Raw genomic sequence first — 25417 nt, forward strand, 5'->3', positions numbered from 1 at the left:
ATATCCAGAAGAAACAGTACGGTATATGAATTTAACTGCAGTAAATGGATGTGTTGAATGAAGACTGAGAAATGTCTGGATGGGATCACAAAAAAAAAAAAAAAAAAAACTTCATCTTGGCAGACCAGCTGAGCATTTTATGCCTGCTGATTAGCTCAGTGAGAAAATCTTGTGGTGATTGGCTCAGTGAGAACCATCATGTGCCAATTGACTTATTGATGAGGGGCTTGGGAAAGAAAGAACCAAATGTGCTGGGTGTGGGTGGTGATAAATTTAGACATTGAATGGGTCACATTCCTGTGGTTTGTTTTCTCAGCTGTGTTTAAGAGAGAGAGAGAGAGAGGAATGTGCACAATACAATAATTGAAGGTTTGCTGTTTATTACACTGTTATTTTGAGTGATATTCTTGGGTCAATTGTACACTATGTACATTAGGCTAAGTGAAAATGATTGGCCAGTGATAGAACTGTATGCTTTATTTATTTCACTCTACATTGAAAACTACGTTAAAATTGGTTATCTAGTGAATATAACGTGCAGTAGCATTGCTTTTGCATATGAACTACTGTTCAGCATTACAGTACATACTGGTAAAATGGTCATTTGATTTTCATATACAGTACTTATTTTTTTTCATTCTGTAAAAAAAAATTTGACCGAGTATTCTGTACCTATATTCAAGTAGCTAGGGTTACGGTAGAATTTTGGAATTGTTGAGAGATAGCATAGCCTAGACTAGCACAGTAACCCGTACTTTGTCCACACTTTTGATATGTTTGCACCCCTTAGATGTGTTGGTTTGGATGATGGGAGGAATCACTGTAGTATCTCTATTTAAAGTATCTAGTACCTCTCAACCCAATATTTTTTCTTGTGTACTGAACAGTTTACTCAAGAAGGGTGGCAGTTGTCCACAGGGTAACTGGGGACCCATTACCATGTGTAGGACTGTTGACTACCACATACCTATCTTCTTTTTTTTTTCTATCAGTAAACTGATGTGTCTGGAATTGTCTGACATGCAGAATTGGCTAGAAGTACAGTAATAGCTTTGTAGGGTATCTTGGATCACCTTAAAGGGACTGGGCAAGATGATTTTGACAGCATCGGAAGTGGAATTTTGTGCATTGTGAAGGTCAGTTATAAAAAGAATATAAATTCAGGCATAAAGGTGTTGAAGCATTTAAGGACTGTAGTGAAAAAGAATATGAGGTAAAGATACAAAGGCTGAAGTTATCTATATTAATTTAGCTCTACAGGTGTAAATAAATAAAAATTAAATTGAGTAGCCTTCTCATAATGAGTGAAATGCTAGAAACTCATAATAAGTAAATTGCTAGAGACCTTAGTCTTTCAAGTGAATGTTTCATATGCATAGAAATTTTTATTAAATAAAGAATGTGATTCATAGCAAGTCTTATTAACATCATGAGTTGGCCTAGATAATTTTAGGATCACAATATATTTTATGTATTATAAAATAATGTTCATTATGCTGAACTGACCAAGTTTCTCATAGTAGAAGAATCTAGATTTGGTTTTGTGTAGGGAAATTGTGTTGTATTGAGTTAAATGCACATGAAAAATGTTTTGATAAAATTAGTGTAGCCTGTAAACAGTTTGTGACCTTAAAAACATTTTTATATCCATTGAAATATAAAAATGTTTCTAAGACCACAAACTGTTTACAGGATACAACTTATTCAACTTATTAGACTTATTTTAAACTGTACTCTCCAAGTTGTGTAACTTACAGTGGTGCACCCTAGCCGCACCCTAGCCAAGAAATTTTCTGTTCCGCCACTCCACAAAATGGTGAAAGACATTTATTTTCAGTAAAATATGATTGTACCATCTGATTTCTGAATACTCAGATTGTATTTTAATTTCATGGATGATTGTTTCATAAGATCCCTGTTGGAGGAATGTAAAAATATTAGGAGTTTTTTTTTTAAATGGTTAGCGAGTTTCTAGGCACTTTATATACTATTCATATGTTCATAAATACCATATGGCTTATTCTTTTCCCTAGCTTTGCTTTCCCTTTGTTAATTTAGGATGATTAGATTAAGGAGTCTTCAGCTTGCTCCTAATCAGTGTAAAATGTGAAGACCCAAGAGGACAAAATTGAGCACTCTTTAATGTTAGAATGATGAGTTTCACTCACAACTTTACAAATACTGTTATTTTCATTCACTCTTACTGGATGTATTACAATTGAAGAACTCAAGTTGTCTCAAGTACCAGAAATTAGGTGATGGTCATGTTTCTTACCAGGGAGATGGTATTTCTTTTGAAATTTGTTCAGCTACAGCAAATGTACTTTTGGTTAGGCACTTAAGTTTATGTAGGTTTTCTGCCATTTAGGGAAGTTTTTATATTGTTGGGATGGATGTATAAATTTACAACAGTACTTGAATTTCTTAATAGTGGTAGCACTGCTAGGAAATTTGTACCTTGTGTACTTAGAATTTCTAGATTTTTATCTCAATAATAATGTCACACTTATTGGATTGATTAGAGCCAGAGGGGAGTTTTTGCAATTTCAGATATACAGTACAGTGCTCCTCCCGTATTCGCGGAGGACGCGTTCCAGACCCCCCTGTGAATAGTTAGAACCCGCTAATAGTTGGAACCCCTATAAAGATGCTTAAAACCTCCTATTTTGTTAGTTAAAATTCAAGAAACACATGCTAAAAATTTTTATACCTGATTTTTTTATATTTTTATCACAAAAAGTGCATTTTATGATGAAATTTATTAAAAAAAAAAGGAATTTGTGGATATTTCTCACAGAAAAATACCGCGAGTAGGCGCATTTTCGCGAATAATGCGGGGAAATGTTCCCAAGAGAAATCCGAGAATGCGTGAGTCTGTGAATACGGGGGGTCCACTGTATATGATACAAACTTATCATAGGCTAGTCTGATGCAAATGCTGGCCATATCTTTTCAATACATAGCCTGATGTAAATAACCCCAAGTTGATCACTACACAATAAGCAAAGCAAGAGAATTGGGACAAGATGATCAAACTGTTGGTTGGTTGCTCTCATCATTACATTACATAAATAGTTAGGTATTGTTAATTGCTCTCAATAGATGAAGACAAAAGCCAAAGGATAAAAAGAAAGTCTCTAGTTTATATGATTGACCCTCTGCCATGCATAGTCTGCCTTAAACCCTGGCCTAACTAGCTTGTGCCAAAACTTTTTTAAATACATGTATAGTGTTTTGAATAGTCACAGGTATGAGTCTTGGAGCTGTGAGATTTTGTTAGACTGGTAGTTTCTCTCTTCTTTATCTGCTGACTGATATATTTACAACAGTGCCCATTATGTGAAAGCGTAATGATGATAAGAATTAGGGCACTGTAAAATCAAGTTTCTTTTAGTGTGTGGAACAGTACAAGATATTTTTAGGACTTCAAGTCTTAAAAATATGAATAAATTTTTTGAAGTAGAAGTCATAGAACAGACTATCTGATGCAGTTTTCTAACCCAGGCCCAAAGAAAACAAGAAAAAGGAAAAAGTTGCAGTTGTAGTCCTGCCTGTGCCCTTTATCATGAGGTTTTTATATATTGCATTTGTAAAATTTATTGATATGAGTTATTGGTGTTAAAATATTAAAAAGTGAATTTCTTTAGGTGTGCTTGAGACATAGGGTTTCAAGCCCTCGGCCCCTTAAACGATTTGGTGTGAGTACACTTTTTCTTTCCTCTATAACTGACCTTGACATTTTCAAGCATTCTCTTGTTAATATTTGCATCTTTTATTCCTCTTCTTCCCTTTTGCTTTTTTATCATTGATTTGCAAAATTATATTGTGTTAGCTTTTGGCAATTCTGTAAGTGCAACAAAGGAACATTTTCATTTGATTTATCATTTGAATGGGTTGTTGTTTCAGCTTAAAATTTAATAACCTTTAAGTACCTTCTCTCTTTCTCTGGATGGTCTGCCTTTCAAATACTATACTACAGCCTTTCTTTGGCAAGGAACCACACTTGAGACAGCTTCTCATTTTACTGCATTCACCTTTCAAGTGTTCTTGTTATTTGAAAATTTGGATTTTTCTAAATGAAACACAAACACAGATTGTTTTCACATCACTCTTATAAACATTACCTGCTTGAGTAAAGAAGTATGGTGAACTGAAGAAAAGTCAATCTTGTTATTTCATGAAAAATATATTATTATATTATTCATCTTTATTTAAATGTTTAATGACAGTAAGTTATTGTCTCCTATGTGTGAGGACATTGGTTTTTTTGTTACTTAAAAGGTAAGGTGATTGGTTGTCCTCTTAAATTGAGTTTTAGAACACAATATGTACATGTTTTTAATGCAAAGCCATTAATCATATTAAACCCTTACTCATGGTCTGGTTGTCCATAGGTATACAGATTCTGAAATCTTGAAGAGAGAAAAAGTAGACCAGCTAATAGCAACCCTCCATGTATGTGCACTTATGACCCATTTATAGTTAGTAATGGTTAAACTCATTGAGTTACACAAAACATATCAGACCTGTCAATAATGAGGGGTATGAGGTGTATGAAAAATATATTTTATATATTCTTAAACGTATTTATAGCAAAACCATCCGTCAATAAAGCTCAAATAACAACTTTGGCAGGAGTTCTAACAGATGAGAATTCTGGCCTTTCCTGTGGATCTAGTGGAGCACCTCAGGAAAGAGTATTTCAGGTATTAAGTGTCAAAGATATTCATGCGAGGTATTTTAAGTGGCCGACCATCTGCAGAGTAGAGCAAGAATTTTTACTTGTGTTGGAATAAAGAAAATACAGAGATCAACTAGCTATTCAGGTGAGGATTAGAAGACTTGCAACTCTGGAAGACTATGTCTCTTAACAAGGAATAATAACCCACTGGAACTAGTGGTTACAGCAATTACAGTCCCACCCCTTGTGCATTATATCCCAAAGCTGAAAGTGGAAAAGGTTGACTAAAACTTCCATGTATGTATTTGGATTCATGATGGCTGAAATCTTAGTATTTCTCTTGATCTCTTGTGCAGTCCCTTATACTTGGCCAACCTCATCCTATGAAATACTTGACTATTCTTGAAGAATGACCTACCTCAGCAAGTAAGACACTAATTTATGTATGCAACATACCATGTAGTTACATAGCTAGGTGATACCCCCGGGGGAGAGTGGAACCAACTCAGCACTGAAAAAATTGTTTCTGCCGGCTGGTACTGTCAACAGTGTTTGGCAGCAGAGGAATTCTTTGGAATTTGTTTACTTCTGGTTGATGACTCAGAGGTTTTTGGTGAAGTACTCTGATGTACTTTGATATTTTGGTAGCCATTTTGGCAATATTTAGTTATAAACAGGTATTAATTGTTGAAATAGTCAATTTTGCCTTTGAATTAGACCTTGTCTTAGTTTTTGAGTTCATTAGTAATTCAGCATGTCCGATACTAGTTCTCAAGGTACTAGGTACAAGACTTATTAAAGCATGTTATGATCCACATTCATTTTGCAATGACTGTAGGGGTCAAAATTGCTCTCCTAATTGCACTTGTGGAGAATGTGATCAGTGGGATAATAAAGCTTGGAAAACTTTAACCAGTCACTTAAATAAGTTAGAGAGGGATAAAAAGAGAAAAGCAGCTTCTAGGGCTAACAGTAAGAAGCATTTAGCTAGTCAAGATATTCCTGCTGGAAATGTCTCAAATTTACCTTCTTATCAACCTTCTCCCTCATCTATTCAACCTAATCTTAACCCTGGCTCCCTACACCCAGTCCTGATGCTGTTGCCAGCCTCGAAGTGCAGGTGGTCCAAAAATTTTCAGTTATGTTACAAGCGATAGAGAAGTTAGGAGCGTGTTTTTAAAACATTAACGGAGAAGGTAGGTGGTGAAGTGAGTGCCAATACTAGTATTGTAGAGGTGGCTGTTCGTCGCGCTGATTCTCTTAGGCAAAGGTCCCTGTCAAACTCCGCAGCACCTGGGAGGAGGTATACTGGTAGCCCAAGGGAGGTCAGTGGGGTCTGCCCACAAGCAGTCGCTCCCTCAGGTGGTCATGTTGATAAATCCCTGGTCACGACAGAGTGCCATTGGAAAGGCGTCTCTAAGAGGTGTCTCGTCTTTCATCGAGTGGGTCGAGCTCTGAGGAGTCGTCCCCCAGGCGCCAGTGCTGCTTTGTTGAGAGTCTTGTCCACTGGAAAGGAGGACTCGTAATGTGTCGCCTTCTTCTCTCCCTCCTAAGAAGGCCAGTGTGTTACAGGAGGACCAATATCCTTCTTGCAGCTTCTGGGACAGTCCAGAATGCTTTTTACATGATGACAATGGCTTAGAGGGTCAGTGTAGTGAAAAGATACCCTCTTCTAAGATTCGTTCTTCATCAAGGAAGTTGTCCTCTGGGTGTCCATCTGGTGAGGCTGCACACAGGAAAAGTTCTGAGCGTCTGTTGGCGCTGGGTCTTTATCCTCCTGTGTTCCCTACTCCAGGTGGTTCCTCTGTATTAGAGTCTAGCTCTAAGAAGTGTACAGCACCTGAGCGTCTGTTGGGGCCTATGCGTCCTTCTCAAGCAGAAAGGGACTCTGTCCTGCCTTCTGTATTGTTAGTAATTCAAGAGTTCCCATTGGCGCAGGAGCACCTATCAGAGCAAGATCTCCCATTGGTGCAAGAGCGCCCATTGGTGCCACAGCTTCCATGAGCGGCTGAGCACCCACTGGTGCATGATTTACCTCTTTTTCAAGAGCGCTCATTGGTGCAAGAGCACCCATTGGTGCCTCAGCCTCCAAGAGCAGCTGAGCACCCAGGGGTGCCATAGCACCCATCAGCACCACTGGATCAGATTGGTTGCTCAGCAACCAACTAATACTACAGATGTTGGAGCTGATTTCCCTACAGTGTCGTGGATTCGTCTGTTGCAGCGATACAAAGTAAGCTGGACAGCATTTTAGGCTTTATGAAGCATACTGCTCCTCCTGTTCAGCCACAAACAGCCTTGTGTCCTGTTTCTTTGGCAGAAGAGGAAGAAGAAGGAGATAGGAGACTCCTCCTACGGCCGCTTCTTCGCTATTTTGTAGCAAATTTCTCTAACTGTTTCTTGCCAGCAGCTCCAACTTCACCAGAGTCTTCATATATGAGAGATAATCAAGTAGATTCGTCTTAGTTGCATAATCTAGTTGCGTAATGTAGTTCTTACCTTCTCTTTTCATAAGGCATTGAAGGAAGTTAACCTTTGGCTTTCAGAGAGGAGGGAACAGGGAAAGGTTAACTTTAATCTCCCACCGTCACATCTTTCAACTAGGAGACATCTTTGTTATGAGTCTGCGGAGGCTCTCTCTTTGGGTGTGTCTGCCTCTACCCAGGGAGATTTTTCCGGACTCGACTGCAAGAAGGTCAACCTTCAACTCGCCAAAATAATATTTTGGGCGTCAGAATTAGACCATCTAATCAAGAATATCTTCCATGTGTTCGAAGTAGTGAGCTTCCTTGATTGGACTGTTGGAGCTTTGGGCTGCAAAATCAAGGAATGTTAGGTGCTGGATGAGGACACTTTTATGGACCTTTCATGAGTAATTTCCTGCCTGGATAAAGGTATCAGGGATGGTTCCCTGAAATTGGCTTCTCTCTTTACATTGAGCATTCTGAAAAAGAGAGAACTCTGGCTGTTCTTACTCAACCAAAGGAGTGTCTCGGACACAGAGGTCTGCCATTCTTTACTCTCCTCTGGATAGTAAACACCTTTATCCCAAGGATACAGTGATTTAGGTTGCTTCTGACTTTCAGAAGAAGTCAATACAGGACCTGTCATTCAACCAAGCACTAGTGATACCACTCCTAGCTCAAACCCTTCTCCTTCCACGCACGCTCAGCCCTTTCGTGGCAGGGGAAGCTCTAGGTCATTTCCTAGATCGAGGGGAAGAGTATGCATCACTCCTCAAATAATTAGGAAATCCTCTTCCAAAGTCCCTGCTAAGAAGTGAGGGGACAGTCCTCCGTGCACCTGTAGGAATAAGGTTCTGCCAGTTTTGGACGAACTGGGAAGCAAGAGGGGCAGAACCTTGGAATCGTGAAAGTGTTGAGAGAAGGCTACGACATTACTTTCGAGAGCGTTCCACCCTTATCCGACTCTCCCATAGCTTTGACAGCCTACTCGGAAAATTCAGACAGAATCATTGCCCTATCAAGAGACATTTCGTCCCTAAGAAGGCTGTAGATTTAGTAATAGATCCGCTAACTCCCTGGGTTTTACAACCGTTTATTTTAAGTCCCCAAGGCCTCAGGGGGCTGGAGGCCAATGTTAGATGTAAGCACCCTGAATCTTTTTGTCCGAAAGACAAAATCAAGATGGAAACGGATCAGGTACCTTCGTCAGCCATTTGTCAAGGGGGATTGGATGGTGTCCATTGATATGGAAGATGCTTACTTCCATATTCCAATTCACCAAGACTCAAAGAAGTTTCTTTGATTCATTTTCAGAAACAGAGTACATATACCTATTCAGAGCTCTGTGCTTTGGGCTTTCGAGAGCCCTGCAAGTGTTTACTTGCGTGTTCGCCCCTTTTGCAAAATGGTTGCACCTCGTTGGGATAAAAGTCTCTGGACAAATGGCTTCTTTGGTCACAGACAGAGAAGAAGTGCATGGAGGACCTGCAGAAAACTCTTTATCATTGGGACAGGAGCTTGGACCTCTGGTAAACTTGAAGTCACAACTAGTCCCCTGTCAGGAATTACTCTATTTGGGGATGAGGATAGACTCAGTGGCTTTTTGGGCTTTTCCATCCCCACAAAGAGTGGTGTCATGCCTTTAGAAGGTGGACCTTTTTTTTAGCCGTTCAAGAGTGCACAGTGAAGGAGTGGATGAGCCTACTGGGCACCCTTTCCCCAATAGAACGGTTCATGTCCTTGGTGAGACTACAATTGAGGAATCTCCATTCTTCCTTAGATAAACTGGAACAGACAAAAATTTTAGACTTGTTTGTGTTCCAGGTGACATCCGAAATAAAGGAGGACCTCTTGGTGGAAATCAGAAGACAGGCTGTTAGAAGGGAAGTCCCTTCTCCCTCTAAACCCTGACCTAGTGTTCATTTCAGACACATCCGATCTAGGTTGTGGAACTCTCTTGGGGGGACAAGGAAGTCTCGGGAACATGTCCGCAACAAAGTAGTAACTGTCCACTCTGACAGTACAGCAGTTCTCTCTCTCTCTCTCTCTCTCTCTCTCTCTCTCTCTCTCTCTCTCTGAGAAGCAGCAAGAGTCCTTCTGTTATGGGCAGATCAGAACCACACCAGAATTCTAACAAAGTTCATGCAGGGGAAATTCAACGTCCTAGTGAACAAAATTGAGCCGCAAGAAGCAGGTTCTTACCACAGAGTCGATGTTGAACCTATTGGTGTGCCTCCATTTGTGGAGACTATGGGGCAGACCTATTTTAGACCTATTCACAACGTCAAAGAACCACTGTCCCCCTCTTTACTGTTCGCCAGCCCTAGAACCACAAGCATGGGCAACAGATGCGATGCTCACTGTATGCCTTTCCACCTTTCAAGATGGTGAGAGAGGTCATAAACAAGTTCAGGTCTCACCGGAAAATTTCCATGATACTCATTGCTCCATTCTGGCCAGTGCAGGAATGGTTTCTGGATCTACTAGAGCTCCTGGTGGACTTTCTGAGATTGCTACCACAGAACACCTGTGTACTCTGCCCCACTTCAGACAGTTCCATCAAGATCTGTCCACTATGGCCCTGACCTTATACAGACTGCCTGACAACTTTTACGAGCGAAAGGCTTTTCAAGTTGCAAGAGCTATTGCTCAATGCAGATGGAAGTCCTCAAGCGAAGTATACCAGGCGAAGTGGGCAATCTTTCGATCCTGGTGCAAGGAGCATAACATATTGTCTTCTAAGATTTCTATAGCGGAAATTGCGATTTTCTTTTATACTTGATGACCTCCAAGAACCTGTCTACTTCGATTGTTGTGATTTAAGGCAATGGGTTCAGTCTTTAAACATAGAGGTGTCGATTTGTCGAACAATAAAGACCTGGCGGATCTTATCAGATCCTTTGATACAGAGAAACCTAAAAATACTAAGACTTTGTCCTGGAACCTGGATGTGGTTCTCAAATGGCTGTCCAAACTGCAATTTTAGCTGTTTAATGTGGCATCTTTGATAGATTTAACTAAGAAAACCTTGTTCTTGGTAGCCTTATCCACTGTGAAGGGGGTAAGTGATCTCCACTCGACGGATAAGAAAATCAGTTTTGATCAGGATAATGCTTCATGCACATTAACCTTGGAATTTTTTGCAAAGAAGCAAGACCCAGTCCAAACTGTGGCCTCATTCTTTCATCATTAAAAGTCTTATGGACTTGGTAGGTCCAGAAGATAAAGAAAGGTCTCTTTGTCTGGTCAGAGCACTGAAATTTTATCTGCAATGGACAAAGAAAATTCGGAGCCCTTCCAATCACCTGTAGTACTTCATGAGGAGCCTGTCGTGCCCAGTGTCTGAGAATGGCCTGACGTTCTTGAGAAATCTGATTGTGGAGGCTCATTCTCAGTTTAATGAGTCAGATTTTAATTCACTTAAAGTATTCACTTAAAGTGAAAGCTCATGAAGTAAGAGCAGTGGCAACATTGCTTTTTTTTGAGCATAACCTCTCTGTATTCCATTATCCATGCAGATCAGTGTTTGCTTCCCATTACCTGCATGAAATTGAAACAGTTTATGACAACTGCATTACCCCGGGTCCGTACTTAGTTGCCTGACACAGAAGTGGGCAAGGGTGTATAGGAAGTCGTCTCTTCCTAGTCTGTTCTCTTTGCCTTGAATAAGGTCGTTGAGTCATAAGGGAAGCCTGGGGGTATTATGTACCAGGAATACCTTTCAGTCCTTTTTGATAGTTGGGTATGGTTTTTAATATATTTTGGCGGCGATATATATTTTTTTACTCTGGTTTCAGTGTGTTTGTTTTGGTACTGCACCCTGGGCAGGGGCATGTTTTGTGTAGACCTTGCAAGCCATGGACTATTCCTTAGCTGCATGGGTCCCACTAGTACGTAGAGGACAATTATTGGCTATACTGCCACGTCTCTATAAGTTACAGTGATCATCATCCAGAGGCAGTAATCATCTGTAACAACTCTCTTAACAGCTAAGGAACCAACAAGCATTATCTAAGTGGTAAGCACTACCTTTATCTTTTCATTATTTTTATATGAATTGTAATTACTATTCATGGATCCCACCTCCTATAATGTGGGAGTTAGCTGTGTAACTATGGAAAGTTGCATACATAAAAATGACATTTTTATAATAAAAAAAGATTTTAAGTATATTTACCAAGTAGTTACATGATCAGAGCCCTCCCTCCTCCCTTCTCATAGATAGGAGGGCATAAACAACTGATTTTCAGTGCTGAGTTGGTTCCACACTCCCCTGGTAGTGGGCAGTGGGTATCGCCAAGACAATAGAGCGCTTCCGCGAATTTCAAAATTCTAGCTGCCAATGGATAGAAACTATTGCTATTTAACTACAAGCAATCCCCGGTTAAGGGCGGGGGTTCTGTTCTTTGCGGGGTGCAGGGTGCCAATAAATGAAAATCACCATTAACCGAAACTCTTTGATCTATGGCGCTTATGGCGCCGAGTTTCTGTTAATGGCGCCTCTGTTAGGTATGTTATGGTGACAACTCTATCATTGGCACCTGATGGTACCGATAACCAAACTAAGTCTGTTATGGTGCCTTAAATTGCTGATTTTATGGCACTATTCAGGTGCCACAAAACCGGATTGCCATTAACTGAGTCCACCGATAACCGGGGACTACTTTACTTTATGGCTCTTGTCTAGTGCCAAGAAATTGGTGATTTATGGCGTCTTAACGGGACGAGTTTCAGTTCTCGGCATCATAAGGTGCCAATAATAGAGTTATGATGCCATAACATATACCTAAGAGGTGCCATTAACTGGTTATCGGTGCCATTAACAGAAACTCGGTACCGTAAATCGCCAAGTTTCGGTTAATGGCAGTTTTCAGTTATCAGCACACTGCTGATAACCAGGGACTGCCTGTACTTGGTAAGTATACATAAAGTCTTATTATAAAAATGTAATTTTTTGATGACACGCTTCCTCCACTGATGCGTTGACCAGAGTAAGATCTTAAAAGCCTTGCCTCTAAAGCACCTGGTTTTCTTGAGAAAGAGGGTTATCTATGATGATGGACATCAAGGCTGGTTTAGTAAAAAAAAGTAATTGTGTACTCTTGAGTACTTCATATCTAAGATTTGATGATGAAACCTCAGTTATGCTTGCCAGGTGAAGCATACAATTGAGTCACACTCATTGAAGACATGAATGCTAATAGAAAATCAGTCTTCATGCAAAGTTAGAGAAAGTATGCTTTTCAAAGACATTTGTAAGGGGTTTGTGGTTTTGGAAGAATATGGAATGATCCCATTTTAATAATTAGAAAATCCTATGAGGGAGGCCATATTAAAATAATTAAATATTTTTCTGAGGTCCCTTGACTAAGTCACATTGATGCCCCAATGTTCAAACACTTGAGAGAGGGCTGCTGTGTAGCTCTGTAGCCTTTGATTGCTGATGCCAACAGGCTTTGTTCTGTTCTGCAATCAGATGAATTGGGCTGGCTGAATTGGTGCCGCTTGCTTCATACCATGAAGGAATCTTCAGCACTTTTCTTAGAAAAAAATATTGATGACCAAGGGTTGGCAGGAGTAGGTGATGGCCATGGCAGTGACTTGGAAATCCTTATCACTTTAGGTTTCACTCAGAAACCTCTAGGCAGGAAGATGGAAGATGCCTGCGTGGCCATGGAACCTGTAACCACAGGGTTGCTTCTGAAGGCTCTCCCATGTTGGCTTGGATCAGGAATGGTTCATTAACCCTTTATGGACAGATACCCTCATATGAGTAGCAATAATAGGTTTTTGGGTGGGTGGTAGACAGATTCACTTATGGTGAGCATCAATATTACGTGCTATAGATTTGGGGGGAATCGGGCGGGAAAGAGGTTCTGTCACTTCTATAGCCCATAAATTCATTAATGGCAACATTTAGACTGCTGCAGCTTGTTGATTCTAGGCAGTGCATGACTTAGTTGTGTACTTGACTTCAAGGAGACGTACTACTGCATGTCTCACACACAGCATCTTTTTATATATTGCTCAATAATATACCCAGGGGTTGCTGTTAGTGTTAGTCCTTATCTTATGATAGTATATCAGTTATAATTGTAATTTTGCAAAGAAATAGTATCAGAAAAAACATGTATAATCCAAAAAAGTTATTGTATTTTCAATCTCAGAATGTTACTTTTTGTAGTTCTTATCTGTTTTGATATTGTTTAATCTGTAATTACAATTTTACAAATTAAAATAAAATTATTTATTAGAAAAAACCTGCATAACTTGGTAAAGGAGATCCCACAAGAGGTTGTTAATAGTATTTTTGAACTTCTTGTAGAAGTTGAGAGAATTTTTTTAGATTTTTTTCTTTTTACACCTTGTGCATTTCCATATTTTTCTCTTAACATTGATGTGTTTTTTCTAGAATTGGCCGACCTCAAAGTTTCCCCGGCCTGGGGTCTGCATATGTTTTTTTTAGCCTGGCTCTTAAGGGTTAACAACTGGATTATGTCCAAAAACCTGTTTTGTTGTGGCCACAGCGGAGAGATTAGTGGCATCTTGTGCTGTGGGAAGTCATAGTCTGTCAGCATCAGCCTGATTAGACATTGCTGTTGCATTTGGTTAGGCTGAGGAGTATGTTGGATACACCAGATTTAACAAACTTATTGGTCTCATTTCCAACATTGTGCATGTTAGAATGTAGCCTGTCCTTTGAGTATTATTCACTCAAAGGGCAAATTGCATTGTATTTTAAAGGTATGATGAGATGGTCAAGTGTACTTTGGAGGTAATCCTTCTGTAACTCAAAATTTTTACTAATCTGGGTCATAGATCCCTGTTGGAGTAGTGAAGGTCTATCTGTATCAGAAATGATTACCTAACAATGAGAAGTGACAAGTTATGGTCACAAATATAAGCTAAGAAATATATATTGTACAGTAATATATGAAAATTGAGAGATAAGGTTCTTGGAAGGCCTTTTAGGCTTAAGAGAATGTTGCTAGGAACCGTTGTCTCATCCTTTTTCTTCCCTATGTGGGGATAGTACCATCAGTGTATCTTACAAGCAATTTAGGCATTAATAAAAGGTTTTTGTAGCATTTCTTTGGTCCCTAGCTGCCCCCACTTTTTAGCCTCTTATTTTACAGTAATTCCAACCTTCTGTCTTCTGTCTTGATGGCTAATCTAACTGTTACTTCTCAGTGTAACTTTATGGATTTACCTTAGTTTCACCTTTAGATCCTTGTACAGTACAGTCCCAATTATGCGAGAATTTGGTCGATCCACGGCCTTGCAGAATTTAAAATTCACAGATTTCAATACACATTCCTTAGGGGAATAATTCCATTAGGGCCAAGGCTAACGGCAACTTACCCAGTCAAACTTTTTTATACTACCCATTTTCAATACTTTCTATGTTCTATACTGTAATTTTTTTAATATGAAATTGTTCTTATGGATAAATAAAATATTAAAAAGGTTTTAATAACTTGAAAAAGTTTAAAATTACACACAGGATGGTGAAAACTCTCACACGTAAACACTGCGATCATTGGGTGCAACTGTACTGTAGATACAGTCATTTCCTTTAAAAAACCTTTTGGATGGAATTTCCTCTACCTATCCTCTGCTAAAATCCTTCTAACTTCAAGTTCGTCTGCTAAAGAAGACTTTGTGAACGATTTAGGTTTTGGGGACTGGCGGATCATGCGTGTCTTCACTTCCGTTAGGCCTAACAAACTTGGTTACGAGCGCCTGTCTCAGTTTCTTTGTCCGGCACGTTCACTGTGTAATTGTTTTCATATAAATTTATTCTACAATAGAAAAGAACTGATGAAAATTCAAAATTTTATATGAAATTACAATTTCTTAAAAAGAAATGACAAAAATTCAAAATTCAAAATGAAATGAGAGTTTCTTGAAAAGTTTAAATCGAACGATTCTCTCTCTCTCTCTCTCTCTCTCTCTCTCTCTCTCTCTCTCTCTCTCACATCTGCTTCTCTGTTAATCACTTTTACTAGTGAGTTTCATCAAAACCTATTTCAACAATAGAAAAAAAAAATGATCAAATGCCAATGGTTAGTCAAAACAAGTTAACCTAAAAAAAAAAAAAAAAAAAAAAAAAAAAAAAAAAAAAAAAAAAAAAAAAAAAAAAAATCTTACTTCATGTTCAGCAATGACAGATTTCAAGTTGTCGACTGCTGCCAAAATGGAAGTTGCTCCTTCCTTCATCTTTAACTTAAGGACAAGCATTTTAGTTTCAAGAAAATAGGTCTTCCTCTTCGACTTCTAGGCAGATGCATACATGATGCGGATGATCAGAGTACACTTCGCAGATCTGAATATTTATGGTGATGATGATACCGATCATTCATGCGTACTGCGCTATGACATCACAAATGCGTGAGGATGAGCCTTCCATCTTAGCTAATGGCTGAGCAGAAGCCTTCAAAATACACTTCACAGATCTGAATAATACCTGTGGTGATGATGATGATCAGAATACACTTCGCAGATCTGAATAATATGTATGGCGACAATGATGATGCCGATCATTCATACACACTACGCTATGACGTCACAAATGCGTGAAGTGGAGCCTTCCATCTTAGCTAATGGCTGAGCAGGAAATCTTTCTCTCACATTCCCCCCACCCCTTCTCTAAGATACCAGCGAAACCCCCCCTCACCTAAAATACTTGAAAAGACAATAGATTTGATACGTTTAGGGTGCGTGACTTGCAGATTTTGAACGGCTTCACAGATACAGAAAATCTATTTTTGAGAACCAGCTATTCAATCATTCCGTCATGAATTCATCCATCCAACCTTATCCTAGAATGGAATTACATTTTTCACATTTGTTTTACTAATTATTAGTTGGGGGATTTGATGATGAAGAGGAGGAATGCAACATTTAAGACCCTATATGGTTTTCTTCCCTCTGTGAACCTTTGTGCTTTCTGGATCTCTTTTAATTCTTATGCCCCTGACATGGTCCTGGGGCTGTAGTCTATGAATTAGGAGAGAAGCTCACATGTACTGCTACCCAGACCATCATTTCAGTTTTGGTACTTTGTCCCCACTTGCTTCATTATCTTCCATAATCAACCTTGGTCTTACTACAATGAATATCACAGACTGTACGCTGTTAACAAGTCAGAAGTCCTCTGCCCACTAATTGCACTCCACCTTTAGTGGATGCCCCTACTCTCCTCATCAAGATTTAGGTACCCCTCACCCTTGAGGTCCTAAATTGCCCTTTGGCTCTGGTGGCTCTTAAGTGCATTGGCAGAAGTCACTTGGTTGAGATAGTAGGGGATGAAGGTCTGATGTCCCCACCATTTATTTTCTTTCCAGTTGGGGCTTGTCTTTAGATATTTTGTCAGGCTTAGGAAGACTCTTGTCTTGGAGTCTTGGGTCATCAGAGTGCTTATTCTACTTTCTTTTGGATGGAGACCATGACATTTGGCTGAAGATTGTTGTGTAAGGGATTCTTAATCATTTTTCCACCGATGATTACCCTGGCAGTTATGACGCCAATTAACACCCAATGAATTGGTTAAAATGCTCACTTTTCTAGACCTGAGGGACACTTATGTCCCCATTCATCCTTCTTCAAGGAAGTACTACCTTCCTTGCTTTGGCTCTTACAGGTCTTCACCTGAACTCTGGAACCCATGACTGCATAGAAATGCTGTCTGGGTGTTCATTTCTGGTGCTGTCTTGACTGAACGGGCTGGTCTTGATATCTTTGATGAGGAGATGAGTTCAAAAGTCATGTGGACTTCCTCCTGACGTTGTGTCAGTCCTTAGGGTTACTGGGCAGTTTGGAGAAGTAGGACCTGTTTACTTCTATGTAGGAAGTGTATGTTGGGATGCTGATTGACACCATCTAATTGTTAGTATTGACCACAGAGGGGATAATATGGCAATGGTACTATAATGTATTATTTATTATGTATGGTATTTTTGTGTATCCATCTGTTGTGTCATCTTTTTGCTTATGATATTTAAGGACTAAACCCAGATTTTAATATGATTTTAAAATTTTTTACATCCACAAATTTTTACTGTTTTATATTATAAGAATCCAAAAATGTATGATCGTGGTATTGCAGCGCCTCAATGGCGTGATTGGTATAGTCTTTGCCTGTGAACTCAGTGGTCGTGAGTTCGATTCCCGGACATTCCATTGAGGGTTCAGAGATGTGTATTTCTGGTGACAGAAGTTCCCTCTCGACGTGGTTCGGAAGTCACGTAAAGCCATTGTCCCGTTGCTGAATAACCACTGGGTGCATGCAAACATAAAAACACCATACAAAAAAAAAAAAAGTGTGGTATTGCTGTAAGAAATCTAAATTTTTTATATAGCTGCATCACTAGTAAATGCATGAATGATTGGAAATTTTGTCTGCTAACATTTTTTGTCTGTAAGGCAGTACACATGAGTTTTTATACTCTCTTAATCATTCATGGTGATAGATCTTCTAAGTGTTGCATGTGTTAATAATAAAACTTTGTAACACACTGAGACTTTATTTAAACCAACACCATAATACATAAAGGCATGCTTTTTAGTTCTGACAAAATGCATGCTGATAATGTCCAAAATGCATGCTGGATAGTGATTCATATTATTACTTAAGTGGTTTGAATATCAGTTCACCAAATGATTTTGAACAAGTCATCATGAAGGTGGGATGTGAGTTTGTGTATATGTTAAGGATCAATAGTTATGAGACAGTTTTAAATGAAGTAGCAGTCTTTTTCAGTGCTAAATTATTTTACAGTAATGTGTTGAACTTTGCATTTTTAGTTAGATTTCAAGGAGTGTTCTGGCTTAGATTAAGATTACCAAGATTTTAGTAATTAATTGGTATTAGTTATGGTGTTTTAGTGTAACTGAACTGAAGTTATTAGAAATATTAATTAATTACCTGATTTAAGTTTAAACATGGATTAATATAAATTCTGCTGTAGGTTCATTGCCTGTTTTATGTTACTTTGAACTTGTTCTTGAGGTTTTCTTCATTTGCATGTTGTCTCAGTCCTGCAGGGACAGCCAGTTTTATGAGTCTTTCTTGCTGTTTATTTCCAAGACTGTGGAATTCTGTTTTTCTTTTGCTTAACCAGAATAATTTAACCTGCCACATTTTGTGTAAGGGAAGAAGTTCATTAACACATGTTCTTACTGGGAGAGAGTATCTCAGATGTTTTGCCAAGAAAAATATTTGGTTGGAAGTTAGCTCTCATTTTATCACATTGGAAAAATGATTACATTTTAAATGTTAGTCAGTTTAGAAATTTATATTGTACAGTGTGTGACAACTTACAGCAGATTTGATCCAACAGCATTTTTTCAGTGCCATTAATGGCATTTTACTGTGCCGTAAGTTGATGTTGCATAAAGTTACGGAATCGTTGATGGCGTTAATAGCAAGAATAGTCATCAAGTTAACGGCGTTGTAACTTGATACAGCATCAAATTACAACTTCAAACACTAAGTTATGGGGCCGTGAAATCGCCGATAATGGTGAAAGACTTAGAGCAGAAATCAACCTATGGTGCAGTGTTGGAATGGATCCCCTACTGTAAGTTGAAGATCTACACATCATTTTGATCAGTTACATCACGTGACTGAAGAGACTCAAGTTTGTATGCTTGTAATTTTTTTTCCATACTGGGAAGGCTTTTATAGAGTATTTTCCTGCTTACTGCATCTTGATGTGCTGATTAGAAATAATTTTGTATATATCATTGTTGTCCCAATAGAGCTTACTTTATGATTTTTAGTCATATGTACTGTACAGTATGTATTGATTTTTTTTTACCTCATACTGTAGGTTTAGTAAGTTTTTAAAAATTGTATTCCTAATGAAAGAAGCCTATGTGATTATTACTTGTATAGTATTTTTTTTATTTAGTAATATCCAGTTAGACCTGTTCTCCTGGAATTAGGAAAATTTTTTCTCTATGATTGTAGAAATGGAGCACCGACAATTCCGCACAGGACAATTCTGTGCTGACAATTCCATACCGACAATTCAGCATATGACAATTCTGCGCATGACGATTCAGGGCAAGGACTATTCATGACAAAGACAATTTGCAAAATAAAATAAAAACATGGAAAATGAAGAAAACAGTGATCAAATTAATTTTTTTATTTGTAACATATTGAATTTTAAGAAGCAGACAAAAATATTTATTGAAATGACATACTATAAAATATTCCTGTACAAAAATACTCATACTAATTTATTCTGTAACTCAGTGAGGTAGCTTATATTCTGTAAGTATTCTAATTTGTCTGCTCGATTCCCATGTTTACTAATAGTTTTTATTGCCCTAGCTGTTCTCTGGTAATTTGCTTTTTTTTCTGGAATCGTCATGTTCAGCTCTGATTCTCAGTATCCTTTTCTCTGTGTTGTCTTGCTCCAATTTCAAAAACTCCACAAGCTATAAAAGGTTGGGTGGTTATAACCCAATGTTAACTGAGACTTGGTGTTACGGCCTCTGAGAGAGGTCCACTTCAGGTTCGATATGAAATAAATAAAAAAAAGATATTTATCTATTTCAACACCAACACTTGAAACTGGGGATACGAATATAGAAAGAAACACTAACACAACAAAGGTTTATTTACAAGCTTACTAACATAGGTAAATGCAGAATGGTATCTCCTATTTACGTAAAAAGATAGAATCTTACACTGCATGAACTGGGGGAACAGTGAAGTAATTCAAATACTTGCTGCTTAGTTTAGTGACTCGAAGCGATGGCTTCACAAAAGGAAAACGGTGATTGCAGAGTTCCTCTTGACTCCGTATTGCAGAAAATAGTCTACTCTTGATACTTGAAAGGCAGTAACTCCCCAAAACCTCTAGCAGGACCTTTTCTTCTCTGAAGTTTCCTCAACGTCGAGATAACACAGTTGTCCACTCCTGAAGACGACTAGACCAGTATCCAACCAACTCTCGAGCAACTTTTCTTCTGATCTTTCGTCGGTCCCTTTCTCTCTTATCTCTCATGGATGATCTCTGCTGCTGCTGATCTCTCACTGATAATCAGATCTGTGGCTCTTACTGAGGATATCTCTGTGACTAACTGGTGTCTCTCTTTTACGATCTCTGCTTTCTCCTTCTACGACCGTCGTATTTATACGGCACTCTGGGGGCGGAGCCTACGGCGAACGTCACAGGCTCCCGAGATTACTAGAACTTCTTAGAAGACTCGACGGAATATTGCATCATATTTCGCTGCATTCCTTCCGACACTTTGGCGCGTGTTGCGCTCCACAACACGCCCGACGATTCCAGAACAACCGCGAAAACAGGCGCCTCCAACACGGGCGAGAAAGCCTCCTTGCTGCAGAATTTCTCGAAGATGCGTTTTCCTTTCCTTTATCTTTCTTTGCTAGGAAGCAATTACCATCACACTTGGGTGCCACCCTTCTAATGAGTTATTAGTTTTTAGTAGGTCTCCTGCACCCGATCAAAAGTAGTCCATAACTCAGGTTTAAAAATAGTATCTCTCCTACGGCATCAGAAGGAACGACCAATCCACGTATCCTCACAATAATTCGTTAACTCTTCCAATTCAGGAGGCATAATATCTTGCTAAGATTCATACACCTCGCAAATATCATCAGCTGGCGCAAAAGCTAAGGCTACCAACATCTTCAATGTTTTCAAATATGCTCCTCACTTATAATATAACTGTGTAAGATATAAAGCCTGTATTTTCCGCCATATGCCCCGAGCCAGATGAAAAAAGCAACCACTTATTTGCGTGCCTTCAAACACATTTGAAAATGCATTTTGAAAAGCCTTTTCAAAATCACAAAGCATAGTATCAGGCGTCATATCTGGGGCTAAATTCAAAATTGTTTTTAATGCCCTTTCATATGAATCCTGTGTGTGTGTGTGTGTGTGTGTTTGTTTGTTTTTTTTTTTTTTTTTTGAAAATATATACGTATATCACTGGAACAACACATTCTTCACAGAACATATGAATAACATAAAGTTGATGGAAAAATTATTATTCTGTTGGTATCTGCAGCACCAGAATCATACAATGAGAAAGGTTCTGCACTGTGTGTTACACGCAAATGGTCAGGTAATACAATATCACTGCTGGAATTGGGTCACCATCTCTTTCTTTGACGTTGAACACTTCGTTGCAATGAAGTATACTTAGGTAGTCGTGGCTTCATCTGGCAAAGAAACTTGAGTCTCTTGGATTATTCGTCTTGTTAACATCATTAGAAGAACTAGCCTGTTCACGAAGATTTGAAACCCTTTTCTTCATTGCTGATGCTGCTGGCTGCGGCACATGAGTATGCATCATCACTTCTTTCCTTGAACTTCCATTAAATAGAATGTGATCACGACCTTTCTCTGATAAAATCCACTCCATGGGGCTTTTTTTTATTTTGTTTTGGCTCAGCAAATTTTTGTAAAAACTACACTCCAGAAAAGGAAATACATCCAGTCTGAGTTAGAAGAATACCAGTAATTATTATTCGTTCATTGTTATAGCATAAATAACAACCATAAATTGTTCGATGGTTGAAAGTTTAAACAATCTTAGGTTATTACCAATACTTTTAAGCCTCTTATGCCGACTGGACGTATTTTACGTCAACATTTTTTGTCTCTCGTGTGCCGACTGGACGTATTTTACGTCGACTTACAAAAGTTTTTTTTTTAAATTTGGGGAAAAATACTTATAGGCCTACCAGCCTAAAACTTTTGAATCACGCGCCTTGGGGGATGCTGGGAGTTCACGGATCAAGGTGTTGTTTTGTTTACAATAGTTTACGCTAGCCAGCGCGCTAAGCGCGAATTTCTTTCTTGCCGCACTAAAAAGTATCTATGACACATCTCGGAAATTATTTTGTCACTTTGACATAATTTTTGTACCATTGTAAATTAGCCGTTACATGAAGTATTATATATGAAAATGTGCGCATTTTTATGTAGAATACAACAATAAAATACTCATGATTGTAGCTTTTATCAGTTTTGAGATATTTTTATATAATAACGATAATTGCAAAATTTCAACCTCGGTCAACTTTGACTCTACCGAAATGGTCGAAAAACACAATTGTAAGCTAAAACTCTTATATTTTAGTAATATTCAATCATTTACCTTAATTTTGAAACTAATTGGAAGTCTCTAGCACAATATTTCGATTTATGGTGAATTTATGAAAAAACTTTTGCCTTATGTCCACGCGGTAACTCTTCCGAAAAAAATCATACATGCGATTGTGGTAATGTTTGCACCATTTTAAAATTAGCCGTTATATAAAGTTTTATATATGGAAATGTGTGCAATTTCATGCACAATACAACTAAAAACAACCTATGGTTGTAGCTCTTATCAGTTTTGAGATATTTTCATATAAATAATGATAATTGCCAAAATTTCAACCTTTGGTCAACTTTGACTCTACCGAAATGGTCAAAAAATGCAATTGTAAGCTAAAACTCCTATATTCTAGTAATATTCAAGCATTTACCTTCATTTTGCAACAACTTGGAAGTCTCTAGCACAATATTTCGATTTATGGTGAATTTATGAAAAAAATAAAATTTTCTTTACGTCCGCGCGGTAACTCTTCCGAAAAAATCATACGTGCGATTGTGGTAATGTTTGCACCATTTTAAATTAGCCATTACATAAAGTTTTATATATGAAAATGTGCGCAATTTCATGTAGAATACAACAAAAAATAATTGAAAGTTATAGCTTTTCTCATTTTTGAAACATTTGCATATAAATCATGATAAATAGAAAAGAAACCAAGTTGGGTCAACTTTGACTCTACCGAAATGGTGGAAAAATGCAATTGTAAGCTAAAACTCTTACAGTCTAGTAATATTCAGTCATTTATCTTCATCTTGAAACAAATTCGAAGTCTCTAGCAAAATATTTAGATTTATGGTGAATTTAAAAAAAAAAATCTTTCCTTCCCTCCGCGCGCGGATTCTCCGCCACAAATCTCCGAAATGCGTACGTCCCATTCTTGGAATATTTGCTCCGTTTCATATTAGACATTTCATAGGGTTTTTGTATATATGAAAATGTGCGCAATTTTATGTAGAATAAAACGAAAAAATATTTGAAGGTTGTAGCTTTTCTTATTTCCGAAATAATTGCATATAAAAAATATATATATAAAAAAATTCGACATTCGATCAACTTTAACTCGTCAGATATGGTCTAAATATCTTAACCCGTGTGCAGTTCAACCAAATTATTAATCCGGCATCGCCAGAATACAATATTTTTAGTTCAAAACACCGGAAAAGACAATTAATATTTTGAATAACTGGCAATTCCGGATGATATCCGGGTCCATTTATCAGAACCTACCAACTTCCGGAAAAGCCGTCAAAATATAAAAGTTATTACAGAACATGTTAAAGTTAAAATTAAATACATTATCCGGACGGTATCCGAGCCTATATTAATAGGCCTACCACCGTCCGGGTAACGTTAAAACCAGTTAGAGCTAAAATAAAGCTATACACATATAAGTTATACTGTCACTAGTCCGTCGAGACCGTATCCGGGTCTAGATAATAGACCTACCACGATCTCGAAAAACTATAGACTATAGTATAAACAAAACAAAATTTCTTATGAAATTCAAATGTATCCGGGCCCGGATCTCCGGACCTACCACGAATGTAAATCATTAGGAAATAACATAAATACATGTAAATGAAAATAACATAAACAAGTGTATGGTAGGGACACACTCCCCGTGCCAAAAACCCAAAATCCCCGGGGGTCCCCGGATTGGCCGGGAACCAACCCCATGAAGGACTAAAAACCTGTTCGAAAATGAAAACAAAATGAATCGATAGGTAATAATCGGTTGTCAACAACATCTTCATATAATCCTTCACGTCTACATAGAACGGAGAGGGAAGAAGATGTCACTAAATATTAGATCGATCTCTCACTCCGCCCCCCGGAGTTTGGCAGTTGGAGATCTAGAGAGATGTACCATGTAACAACCAACTTAACCTTAGACTCACTAGTTCACACTCCAAACGTTTCTTACTTCCCATCCGCTATCACCCCAACTGTCTCTCTCTCTCAAAATGACTAGCATGTAATAAGTCCAATGAACTATTATGAAACTACTAACATCAACGGTCGCAGGATCTATGAATTAGGGCTAGCCTACAATTCAACAAAGATCAGACGCTGTTTCCCAACAGCTAATCGACTGCTGATGAAGCGTCAAAAAAGGAGAGACTCGAAAGGGAGACAGCGAAAAGGAAGTAGCCTACTAGGTTATGTTAACCTAAGTAACCTACGCTAGGTTAGTCTAAAAGAACCCCTATAGTCGTAGACTAAATGAATATCACTGGGTCCGAAATTCCAGGAATGAGTGATAAAACCATTTAGGAAAAACCAACGTTTATGAAATACTTAGGCTTGTCAAAACGCGGGGTTCAAAAGGAAACCTAGCCTAGTGATAGGCACTTAAACGAAATTTGAAATTTAATGTAAAAGCTCTAACTGAAAAATATATACGAGATCTGAATAAACGCAATACACAGAAGTATCAAAACTTCTTAAAACTGGAAATACTCGAAGAATGCCTTTATACGTATTTATACATAAAAATACATATAGCACCGAAAGATAAAGGAACGGTTAATAACCCCGATCCTAGCACTAAGGTGCAAAATAACAATAGGAAGGCACTCGAAATATTACCATGAATACAGATCCTAAAATATAAAATAACAGGTAGAAATATCGCCGAGCAAGAAAACAGACCGGCCATGCGGACGAGCCCGTGTTGACGACACGTGCTAGAATAACAAAGTCTCAATAGACTTATAAAACGGCGATCTACCTCATAAAAGACTAAACCAAAACATGTTCTGGGTACTTAACTTAGATGGAACGGAAGATGCCATCATAAATCCAAAATAAACGGCGAAAATACACAAAAACACAGAGCTATGAAAATTTGTTGTTACGACGTCGCCGTGCTAACATAAGATGTTGTAGATGGCGCTGGGGAGGTGGGGGTTGGATACGTGGAGGCGGCCTGTGTAACGGCACCTCAGGTTTCAGAGATTGTTGACGAGGATCTTTCTGTGGGGTAAAGGAGATGTGGCAGTTTTTTACTCGCTCCTGGTTTATACACGACATTTTTTTAATTATAAAAAGTGCTTGCCTGAGGGTAGTAACCTCAGTCAGTCCCTTTGGTTTATTCTCTGGTATATTTAGCATTAGTTTT

General features: G+C 38.3%; 1 protein-coding gene across 4 annotated transcripts in view; it reads left to right on the forward strand.

Annotated features, from left to right (window-relative positions):
• Positions 1–25417, forward strand: part of LOC135225732 (uncharacterized) — a 391490-nt gene that overhangs the window by 177097 nt on the left and 188976 nt on the right. The window contains exon 11 of one of the 4 annotated variants that reach the window (XM_064265118.1): positions 3648–3698. The exons of the other annotated variants lie outside the window; for them this stretch is intronic. Coding sequence (XP_064121188.1) covers positions 3648–3698 — 51 coding nt within the window. The remainder of the gene's footprint in view (positions 1–3647; positions 3699–25417) is intronic. 4 annotated transcript variants of the gene reach the window in all.

This window comes from Macrobrachium nipponense, chromosome 13, assembly GCF_015104395.2.
Source record: "Macrobrachium nipponense isolate FS-2020 chromosome 13, ASM1510439v2, whole genome shotgun sequence".
Lineage (NCBI taxonomy): Eukaryota > Metazoa > Arthropoda > Malacostraca > Decapoda > Palaemonidae > Macrobrachium > Macrobrachium nipponense.